This window comes from Bison bison, unplaced genomic scaffold (assembly GCF_000754665.1).
Source record: "Bison bison bison isolate TAMUID 2011002044 unplaced genomic scaffold, Bison_UMD1.0 scf7180017864331, whole genome shotgun sequence".
NCBI lineage: Eukaryota > Metazoa > Chordata > Mammalia > Artiodactyla > Bovidae > Bison > Bison bison.
In genome coordinates, this window is record NW_011494903.1 from 1989395 (window position 1) to 2001671 (window position 12277).

General features: G+C 40.3%; 1 protein-coding gene across 1 annotated transcript in view; it reads right to left on the reverse strand.

Annotated features, from left to right (window-relative positions):
• CARD6 (caspase recruitment domain family, member 6) overlaps positions 1-10758 on the reverse strand; it is a 15020-nt gene extending 4262 nt beyond the window's left edge. The window contains exons 1-2 of the mRNA XM_010853721.1: positions 10462-10758; positions 8321-8869 (exon numbers count right to left, since the gene is read on the reverse strand). Coding sequence (XP_010852023.1) covers positions 8321-8869; positions 10462-10744 — 832 coding nt within the window. The 5' untranslated portion in view covers positions 10745-10758. The remainder of the gene's footprint in view (positions 1-8320; positions 8870-10461) is intronic.
• Between the last annotated feature and the right edge of the window lie 1519 nt (positions 10759-12277).

A 12277-nucleotide genomic window follows, 5' to 3' on the forward strand; every position in this document is an offset into this window, starting at 1 on the left:
ACTCCGGGAGTTGGTGATGGACAGGGAGGCCTGGCATGCTGCGATTCATGGGGTTGCAAAGAGTCAGACATGACTGAGTGACTGAACTGAACTAAACTGAATATTCCATTATATATATGTTCCACAACTTCTTTATTCATTAATCTGTTGATGGAGGAGGGATGGAATGGTGTGGGAGATGGAAGGGTGGTTCAAAAGGGAGGGGACATATGTACATGTATGGCTCATTCCTGTAGATGTATGGTAGAAACCAACACAATATGGTAAAGCAATTATCCTCCAACTTGAATTTTTTAAAAAGATGAAACAAGTAAAGTGAAAGTACTGTTTCATCACCCTGCCAAGTCTACTTTCCAAGAGATATGTCTATATGGTGTGGTATGTTTCCTTCTCTTCCTTTTTCAATACATATGCAGAAGTACATATGTAGACGTACATATGTATATGTACTTGCATATGTAGAAGTACACAGTTTGGTATAATGGATGCTATTTTATTCTATAAATGATCTTATACCAAATGATTTTTCAACTTCTTTTCACTCAGTGGTATTCCTTGCAAATTCTTCCAAGTAAGTATATACAGAGAACTACTTAATTCATTTTATGAATCCATTGTACTTAATGGTTTGGAAGAACCACTATTTATTTAACCATTGTCTACTGATGATCATTCAGGTTTTCGAATTTTTTGGCTATGTTCATATGCAGTAATGAAAAAACCTGTTAATTCTTCTTTATACATATGTATAAGGAACTCTCCAGGTAGATACTGATTTATTTATTAAATGTTAACTTTTGCTAAACTTTGGAGAAATGGAAGATTTTGTCTTCTCAGAATTTACATGTTCTATATAATTTTTCCTGATGTCCTTTTCCAATTTATATTCTAGCCGCTTATTGAGAGGACAGAGATAGTGCTAAGTAGAGAAAGAAAATCAGAGAGCATTTTCTGCTCCTGATGGATAGTAACGTAGCATAAGCTTCTTGGATCCCTTGTAAAAATAGCCTAGAAGAAACAGTAGACATGAGAGAAAGTGTAGGTTTCAAGAATTAACAAAAGGAACTCTAAGAAATCCTTCAACAGTCTGAAAGTTGCTTGAACTGGTGCATCTGATGTGTAAGAAGGTAAGGGAGGAGTTGAGGCCAGCATGAAGGATCCCCAGAGGAGGCAGAGAGAAGTAAGAAGAGGGATTGCAGAAAACATATAAGTTCTGCTCTTGCCTCTCCCCTGCCTACCCCCTGCTTTTCCTTAGGACAACCATTCTCTGTTTCTTCAGCACAGAAATTGGTACCCACACAGCCCAAGCCAGATGCCAAATCCTGACAAGGTAATATCAGGCTACTGTGGAATAGTACAGTGACGTGTCTAACAAGCACAGAGATGAATGAAAAATTAAGAAGCAATAATTTCTAGAACCCAGTACCATTTTTGCAAATTAAAAATTCATGAAAATAGCCCAGGTAAGGCAAAAAGAAATGATTGGAGATTTTAGCTGCCACCCACTGAAACGAGACAGAGTTTTTCATTTCAATCCCACAGTTGATCAATGGAGACCCACTCCAAGATGACCCAAATATTGGACATAGAAAATAAGAATTTTAAAAGTAGCTATCTTAACTATTTTCAAGAATTTACAATAATATAAACCCATAATGAATAATTTAGTAGAAATTACCAGGAAAAAAGAAGAAAGCATTTAAAAATTTAAATTCTTGAACTAAAAAGCGTAATATCTGAATTTTTTCAAAAATAAGTATATGGACTTTTAAAAAGACTGGAAATGACAGAAGAAAAATTCAGTGTACTTAGAGATATAGTAATAGAAATGATCCAATCTAAAGAATAAGGATAAAAAATACTTTTTAAAAAATGAACAGAGCCTCAGGAATCTTGGAAAAAACGTCAGAAACTCTAACATACACGTACTTGGAATCTCAAAAAGAGAAGGGGAACAAGTGGGACAAAAAATATTTGGATAAATAACAGCTTAAAATTTTCCAAATTTGGGGGAGGGGAAATTCCAAATTTAGAGATTCATAAATCCTACATAAGATGAAAACAAAGAGAATCCCACCTAGACACATCAGAGTTAATCACAGAAAACATTTTAAGGAAAACGTCTTGAAATCAACCAGAAGAAAAATAGCACAACGCAAGAGGGAACAATGATAAAATGACAACAATTGCACTCATCTCACATGCTAGTAAAGTAATGCTCAAAATTCTCCAAGCCAGGCTTCAACAATATATGAACCATGAACTTCCAGATGTTCAAGCTGGTTTTAGAAAAGGCAGAGGAACCAGAGATCAAATTGCCAACATCCGCTGGATCATGGAAAAAGCAAGAGAGTTCCAGAAAAACATCTATTTCTGCTTTACTGACTATGCCAAAGCCTTTGACTGCGTGCATCACAATAAACTGGAAAATTCTGAAAGAGATGGGAATACCAGACCACCTGATCTGCCTCTTGATAAACCTGTATACAGGTCAGGAAGCAACAGAACTGGACATGGAACAACAGACTGGTTCCAAATAGGAAAAGGAGTATGTCAAGGCTGTATTTTGTCACCCTGCTTATTTAACTTATATGCAGAGTACATCATGAGAAATGCTGGGCTGGAGGAAGCACAAGCTGGAATCAAGATTGCCAGGAGAAATATCAATAACCTCAGATATGCAGATGACACTACCCTAATGGCAGAAAGTGAAGAAGAACTAAAGAGCCTCTTGATGAAAGTGAAAGAAGAGAGTGAAAAAGTTGGCTTAAAGTTCAACATTCAGAAAACGAAGATCATGGCATCTGGTCCCATCACTTCATGGGAAATAGATAGGGAAACAGTGGAAACAGTGTCAGACTTTATTTTTGGGAGCTCCAAAATCACTGCGGATGGTGATTGCAGCCATGAAATTAAAAGACATTTGCTCCTTGGAAGGAATGTTATGACCAATCTAGACAGCATATTAAAAAGCAGAGACATTACTTTGCCAACAAAAGTCCGTCTACTCAAGGCTATGGTTTTCCCAGTAGTCGTGTACGGATGTGAGAGTTGGACTATAAAGAAAGCTGAGTGCAGAATAATTGATGCTTTGAACCGTGGTGTTGGAGAAGACTCTTGAGAGTCCCTTGGACTGCAAGGAGATCCAACCAGTCCATCCTAAAGGAGATCAGTCCTGGGTGTTCATTGGAGGGACTGATGTTGAAGCCAAAAGTCCGATACTTTGGCCACCTGATGTGGAGAGCTGACTCATTTGAAAAGACCCTGATGCTGGGAAAGATTGAGGGCAGGAGGAGAAGGGGACAACAGAGGATGAGATGGTTGGATGGCATCACCAACACGATGGACATGGGTTTGGGTGGACTCCGGGAGTTGGTGACGGACAGGGAAGCCTGGCGTACTGCGGTTCATTGGGTCACAAAGATTCAGACACAACTGAGCAACTGAATTGAAGGAAACTGAGCATCAGAAAGAATGGAAGCCAAATGACAGAAATGATAATCGATCATTTCTGAAGGCAAAAAGGCACCAGTCTAAAATTCCTTACAGGAAAAGTATTCTTCTGGATTGAAGGCAAAATGAAGACATGTTTCAATAAACAAAAAATAAATAAAATTCTTCAGGCTAACAGGGAATAACAGCAAACAAAAACTTGAATCTTCAGGAAGAAGAAAGAGCAGAGAAAATGATAAATTTATGGGTTCCTGGACTTCCCCTGGTGGTGCTAGTGGTAAAGCACCCACCTGCCAATGCAGGAGACATTAAGAGACCTGGGTTTGATCATTGACTGATCCCAAATAGTATAAACTAGAAGGGAAAGTGAAAGTGCAGTTGCTCAGTCGTGTCTGACTCTTTGCGACCCCATGGACTGTAGCCTACCAGGAAGAGAGTTGATTATATAACCTATATCCGAATTGACTCTATACATTGCAGAGTACACAGGCATTGCCTTAAGTCTTCCTAAGACTTCAATTTGAGATGCAGTGATGGGGTGGGGAGGGGTGGGAAGAAAGTGGCCTAAAATTTAACATGACAAAAAGCATTACGATCCTTCTCTTTTGAATCAGATGTATTTGATTTCCACCACCCCACCCCTCCGCCCACCCCCCGCCCCCGTCCAGTTCTCAGCTGCATAGACAAATGTTACAGAGGAAAGAGAGCATAGCCATAAATTTTTATTAAAAATTTTTTTTTATCCTGCAGTCAACTAAAGTGGATTGGAAACCGTTAGAATTATATACAGCATTATTATTGAAACTTTTCTTGACCTGTTTTCCTAAGGCTATGTCAAATACAAATTGGCACTTGCCAAGGGCATTTTCCATCTGCCTCTTTGGAGACTGAGTCCTGTGCTGCTGCAGCTATTGACCTTCAACATTCACTGAAGGGGGTTCAGGGTGGAGAATGTGGCATTTTGTTGCTGCAGGAAAACTGGTGGAACAGGTCTTTAGATGGTTAGATATTTTCAGGAACTGATTTCATGATCCCAATCCTAACACTTTCTCATATCCAGAAAAGCACTCAGTCCCTTCATGGTGACATCAGCTCCTGGTGGCTAGCAGAAAACCTTTTGTAAAATAAACGCTTGATTGTGTGATATCCTCCTTCACCAAAAATCATATATATTGACCTTCCCCCACTACTCCTTTGGAGCAGTTTCTCAGAGCTATCTGAAGTGCTGTCTACCCTACTGCAGTCCTCATTTTAACTCAAATAAAACTTAACTTGCAACTCTCATGTTGCACATCTTTCTTTAGTCAACAAGTGTTAGATTGGTTGCAAAACTAGCCCCAAGTAATGGCTTTCCTGGGTTTCCCTGGTGGCTCAGATGGTAAAGAATCTGCCTGCAAAGCAGGAAAACCAGGTTTGATCCCTGGGTCAGGAATACCCCCTGGAGGAGGACACGGTAATCCAGTCCAGTATTCTTGCCTGGAGAATTCTATGGACAGAGGAGCCTGGCAGGCTACAGTCCATGGGGTTGCAAAGAGTCGGACACGACTGAGCGACTAAGACACAATGACTTTCTGGTATCCACACCTTTTGTAATATTACTTTGCAAGAGATGCAGCCTATTCTTCCCCAACCCTTAAAGCTTTGAGACTTGCTTTTGCCAACAGAATGTGGCAGAAGTCAAACAGTGTTATGGATTGAATTGTATCCCCTACAAAAAGATGCTAATCCTCCCAGTACTTCAGAATGTGGCCTTACTTGTGAATAGGGTCATTACAGAGGTCATCAACTTAAAATGAGGTTATTAAGGTGGGCCCTAATGCAATTTGATCAGTGTCCTAATTAAAAGAAGAAATTTGAAAACACACACATGCACCAAAGGAAATGACTTGAAGACACCAGAGAGAAGATGGTCTTCAAGGCAGAGAATTCCAGAGGCTACTGGAAGCTGGGAGAGAGAACTGGAACAGGTCCTTCCCTAATGTCTTCAAAAAGAGTATAACCCTGCCAACACCTTGGTTTCAGTCTCCACCTCCATGTCTGTAAAACAATATATTTCCCGTTGTTCTAAGCCACCTTTTTGTATTATCTTACTGTGGCGGCCCTAGGAAACCTATCATACAGATGGCATGATAGTTCTGAGTCTAAGCCTCAAAATGCCTTCAGGACTCTGTCTCTGTCTCTCTGACTCCTCTGGTCTCACTATAAGAATATGCCTGACATAGTCTGAGAGTTAGTTCAGACTAGCTTGTTAGAGGGCATGGCAATCCACTCCAATATTCTTGCCTGGAGAACCCCATGGGTAGAGGAGCCTGGTGGTCTACAGTCCATGGGGTTGCAGAAAGTCAACTGAATCAACTGACCATGCATGCACAGCTTGCTAGAAGATGAGAAATGAGCCAATAGCTTGCTGACCACCGATACAGAAGTAAACCCAGAGAAGACCAGAAGAATGCCTGCCAACTACAGACATATAAAAATTATACACTCTTACTGATTTAAGTGACCCTAATTTTGAGGTGCCTATTAATTTATTATGGCAAATAAATAATACAGAAAAAACCATGCAAAACAAAAAACAAAACAGTATCATGCAAGAAACATATAATATTGGAATGTTACCTATGGAAGAAGGTGCATAAGGAATAGAGAAAAAAGTCAAATAGATTAAAAAAAGGAGGCGGTTGCAAAATAATGCTGATGGTATGCAATGAAAAAGTAATTCAACCCTATGTAACTATTGTAATATATTTAAAAAATTAAGAATGAGGTCTAAAAGCAACTATGAATCGGGAAGGTATAGGGAGTAGGACAAGAGTTGTGTTATAGGTTGAATTATATACCCCTCAGATTCATAGGTTGAAATTCTAAGACCCAGTATCTCAGAATGTAGTGGTATTTAGAAATGGAGTCATTGTAGATATATAGTTGGTTAAGATGAGGTCATTACAGTGAGCCCTGGTCCTGTGACTGTTACCCTTATAAAATAAGAAAATTTGGGAATTCCTTGGTGTTCCAGTGGTTGGGATTTTGAGCTTCTCCTGCAGGGGGCTTGGGTTCCATCCCTGGTCAGTTCAGTTCAGTTCAGTCATTCAGTCATGTCCAACTCTTTGCGACCCCATGGACTGCAGCACAGGGAACTATTAATAGGACCCGGCAAACTGCATGCTGCGGCCAAAAAACAAAAGAAAAAGGGGAAATGTGAACACAAAGACATGAACCCAGGAAGACAACCACGTGAAGATAAAGGCAGATTGTAGGGGATGGGAGGTAGAGTGCTTCCACAAGCCAGAGAATTCTAAAGATTTCCAGCAAACTACCAGAAGCTAGGAACAGATTCTTTCTACAGCCTTCGGAAGGAACCAACACTATATACACCTCCAGACTTCCAGCCTGCAAACTGTGAGACAACATATTTCTATTGTTTTTTTTTCTTGCAGCCATGAAATTAAAAGATGCTTGCTCCTTGGAAGAAAAGTTATGACCAACCTAGACAGCATATTAAAAAGCAGAGACATTACTTTGCCAAAAAAGGTCCATCTAGTCAAGGCTATGGTTTTTCCAGTAGTCATGTATGGATGTGACAGTTGGACCATAAAGAAAGCTGAGAGCTGAAGAACTGATGCTTTTAAACTGTGGTGTTGGAGAAGACTCTTGAGAGTGCCTTGGACTGCAAGGAAATAACAACCAGTCAATCCAAAAGGAAATCAGTCCTGAATATTCATTGGAAGGACTGATGCTGAAGCTGAAGCTCCAATACTTTGGCTACCTGATGCGAAGAACTGACTCACTGGAAAAGACCCTGATGCTGGCAAAGATTAAAGGCAGGAGGAGAAAGGGACAACAGAGGATGAGATGGTTGGATGGCATCATGGACATGAGTTTGAGCAAGCTCTGGGAGTTGGTGATGGACAGGGAAGCCTGATAGGAAGCAGTACATGGGGTTGCAAAGAGTCAGACACGACTGAATGACTGAACTGAACTGATTGTTTAAGCTACCAAGTTTGTGGTGCCACTCTGTTACAGCATCCTAGTAACCAGGTCAAGGTGTGCAGAGGAGGAAATTACTCTTTTCTGACCCATAATTGGATTATGGATTTGGGCTGAATGTGAGTTGGTCGTTACCTTCCCCTTCTATATTCAGAACTTGGTGGTGTTTATTTTTCCAGACAATATCTGAATTAAGCATTTCTCCTATTTTTAATTTTCATTAAGAAATATTCAAATTCAAGGTACTGGTATAATCTTCCTCATTGAAATGGCAATATTTGGATAGCTCAAGACAAGCATTATTTTGGGACCTTATCCATTTACCACAAATTCCTCTCCTGTTTCTGCTTTAATATTTAGGTCTATAATCCCTATATTCTATTGGTCACAAAGGTTCTAAAATAATTTAACAGACTTAATCTGAGGTACAGAAGGCAACAGCTAAAATTAGTGGTTAGCAACTTGTTATATGTGTGATGGAGGTGACTGCAGAAGCCTAAAAGTTCATAGTCAATACTTACTTTATCTATACTGTCCACTTGGAGAAGGGCATGGCAACCCACTCCAGTACTCTTACCTGGAGAATCCCCATGGATAGAGGAGCCTGGCAGGCTACAGTCCATGGGGTTGCAAAGAGCTGGACATGATTGAAGGAACTTCACACATATGCACATACTGTCCACTATTTCTAGGTCCTGGGTTTTCCTCCCTGTCAACACCCACCTCTGAGGAAACTCCAAGTTAGAGAAGTCCAAGGAATTTCTGAGGAGCTGCTTTTCTGCTTTCATGTGGTGCCCTTCCTCAGTCCCCTCCTTGTTATGATACTGCAATCAAGATTTAAGTTTTTGCCTAAGTAACCCTACACACACGATTCCCATACCTTCCATACTTTTCTCCTCTTCCTCCTCCAATGACATGCCAGTTTCTGGATCCTCATAATGCTGTTCTTCATCAGAGAACTCCGTGGTTTCAAGGTACACAGAATCCTCTCTGTCATCATAGAGGCCTCCTGGGTCACTGTAAGCCTCCTCTTCCAAGGTGATGTTTGCCTCTTCAGAGTACCCCACAGATTCTAGATAGTCCTCTTGTTCTAAGTATAAAGAATCGTCTGGATCCTCATATCTCTGTCCATCCTGTAAATACTCAATTGTTGCTGGAAATTCGTACTCAACGATCTCAACTGACTGTGGCGATGTGAATTTTGATGTGTTATCTTCCTTCTCATTTTCCTTTGAGGACCAAGCAGTTTCCTGATAACTAGTTTTCTTGTCTGTGAAAGACTCAGAGGTTTCTAAATCCATGCATTCTTTCTCTTTGAAGGACGTGGTGATCTCAGGGTTCTCAGGCTGTTTCTCTCCAGAAAGGAAAACATCTTCTTTGCTTGCGCCTATCGGTAGAGGTGGCTCTATATACTCATGTTTCAAAACTTCTGGAAAGAATAAGAAAGTTTGAGAGATATTTATTTTCTCTCTCGAAATTAACAGATGTTATATTAGGGAGTTTCCATGACCTCAAAGCATCATCTCTCTATTTCATTAGATGATAGGAATACATACATAAATGGCAATAAGTCAGCTCAGAACTTTCTTTCTCCCACTGAAAAATATCAGATCACACTCCTGCCCAGCTCAAAAGTTTGAGTCTTTCACAGCAAACTCAAAGGGTAAGTGGATGAAATAGAAAACCTGAATCCTTTGTTTACTTGTGGATTTACTGTAATCCAAAATCAGGCTTCCCTGGTAGCTCAAATGGTAAAGAATCTGCCTGCAATGCAGGAGATTTGAGCTCGAGCCTGGGTTAGAAGGTTCCTTTAGAGAAGGAAACAGCAATCCACTCCAGTATTCCTGCCTGGAAAGTCCCATGGACAGAGGAGCCTGGTGTGCTGCAGTCCATGAGGTTGCAAAGAGTTGGAAATGACTGAGTGAATAATACTTTCAACACCAGCTCAGACTTTCTAGGGTCATTGCTAATGAAATTTGACCCTAATAATTTCTAATGAAGAAGTGAGTAGCTCCTATTTAGAATAAATCCTGGAAATGCTAAGACCTATATCTCTAAGCATATGGGTCCTGTACTACATTAAAAACCATTAGCATTAATATTTTTATCTTAGCCTCTGCCTCTCTGTGCTGTGCTTAGTTGCTCAGTTGTGTCTGACTTTTTGCAACCACATGGACTGTAGCCCACCAGGCTCCTCTGTCCATGGAGGTCCTCCAGGTAAGAATACTGGAGTGGGTTGCCATACCGTCCTCCAGGGAATCTTTGCAACCCAGGGATAGAACCCAGGTCTCCTGCTCTGCAGGCAGATTCTTTATCATCTGAGTCACCAGGGAAACCCAAGAATACTGGAGTGGGTAGCCTATCCATTCTCCAGGGGATCTTTCCAACCCAGGAATCAACCAGGGTCTCCTGCATTGCAGGCGGATTCTTTACCAGCTGAGCTACCACGGAAGCCCTAAATGCTCCCTATTTGCCACTAATTATCATTGAACATTGAAAAATTAGCATTTGACTTGCTCCAGAAATTGAGGATTCTGCTGACATTCTTCTTACAGAGAAAATGAAATTGCTAATACACCACATATGTGTGTCAAAAATTATTTTCCCTCTATTTTCAAAATGGCCATACTAAGTGAAAGATGCAGCTTTTGGTCTTAAGGTTGTTAATACCTATGAATTCACTTACTTGATAAAGAAGTCCCAATGTATCACTAACAGTAGTCTCTTTCCAATTATAAGTATTTCTGGATGTCACTGTCAGAACAGTAAGACATTTATACCAGCAAGAAAACAACTGCTGGTTTTGGATTGTACTTGAACAAAAAAGTTATAAATCCTCCAGAACAATAAAATACATCATTCCCTGCTTTTTAAATCTTGGACACTTTTCCCTTTTATCATATTTCACTGAAAATTATCTCCAGGAGAATGACAGATGAAAATAAAGGGTAGTCATTTTCTTTTTGTTCAGGAAAACTGCCTCCTCCCTCTCGGCCCAAAAAGTGTAGAAATTTAACCTACCTTGATTTAAGTTGCAAATGGTAGCTGACTGGGAAAAAGTATTAAACAAACAGTTGAGGAAAAGCTGACAGCTCACTTCTCCTTTTTTCTGTACCAAAATCAACAGCTTCCGACTTTTCTTCAGGGGATCTGTAATATTCTCCAGAATCTCATATTCTTCCTCAGAAATCAGCTTCCGAGAGGTTAACGTATCTAAGATACAATCAGGATCCTGTTGTAGGATTTCTAATAACTTTTTTCTTTCTTTTTCTATGATCTGGGATGGAACACTCCCAGCAGCCATTGTTCCTGTTTTCTGCAGACCAGGAAATGAACTATGAAACTGTTTCAATGCAGAAACACAAGTTTGGTTTTGCTTTTTTTTTTTTTAAAGGCAGAGTAATGCGTTTTGGCAAAGATTAACCATGTCAGTGACCCTTAGTGTTGGAGAGAGTGGATAAAAACAAGCCAAACAGTTTGGGGGAATCCAGCCATGAGCCCCCACAGATCCTTATAGATTATTTACCTGTTTTTTTTTTTTTTGATGACTTGTCTCAGTTTCATATGGTTTAGCCTCCAAGAACTCTTTCTCTGAGAAGAGCCTCTTGAACTTCAGATTCCTTGCTCTGAACTCTATCTGCAATATCTAGATTATGAATTGATTAACCCTTTTGGAGAGAAATCTGTCAATATGCAGCAATAAATAAATGTGACAGATAAAAATAAAAATTAAAGCATTCAATGCAGCAATTCCACTTCTAGGAAATTATCTTAAAAAATAATGAGACAAATGACCAAAGATGGATGTGCAAGAATCTGCACTTTCATATTTTTATAATAGCATAAAAATGAAAGTAACTCAAATTTCCACAAATTAGGATTTATGGAACAGATTTGATACATCAACAATGGTGTTACCAAGTAAGGTCTGGCTGCTCATCACTCAGTGAAAGTCGCTCAGTCATGTCTGACTCTTTGCGACTCCATGGACTATACAGTTCATGGAATTTTCCAGGCCAGAACACTGGAGTGGGTAGCCGTTCCCTTCTCCAGGGTATCTTCTCAACCCAGGGATTGAACCCAGGTCTCCAGCATTGAAGGAGGATTCTGTACCAGCTGAGCCACCAGGGGAGCACTGGAGAGACAAATGTTGGAGAGACAAATATTGATAGAAAGGAAAGTTGTTTTAATCAGAATGCCAGCAATCTGGGGAGATGGTGGACTCAGTGTCCTCCCAAAAACAACTCAGAGGATTCTGGTTGGCCACAAAACTTTTATAAGGAAAAGGGGAAGTAATCTCAGTTAACCATTGAAATAGGGCGTCAGAGTTGTAGCCATCTCCCTCTGTGTGCAGACGTGTGGGCAGACCAGTCAACTTCTTAGATTTTTCTTTAGAGGCTATCTTGTTCACACAGTGTATTTGCAAGGTTATACTAAAGAGGAAGCTAGCGAAGAGATCTGGTCATCTGTTAACTACTTATTCTTCATTTCAACATCTTTGATGAATGGAAAGAACCAATAGATTAGGCAAGGTATGGGGTGATCAGGATTTGAAAGGCATGCTAGGGCCAGAGACATGTAGAGCATGGGGTGCCAGGTTTAAGGCTAGTGACAAGGCAAAAGGGGTCTCCTGCAGAGAGCTCTTTCCTAAAAAGAGCCCTTTCCTGCCAAAAGGTGCTTACACATCTCCACTTGTCAGAACATCATTCTGAAACTGTTTGGTACCATTTTGGAGGGCTCCGACGAGCTCCGGTACTGGAGTCCTTGGTGTCCCAGCAGAGAAAGAATTCAGAGAGAACCAAAGTGATAGGTAACAAGTGACTTATTAGGTAAGGAT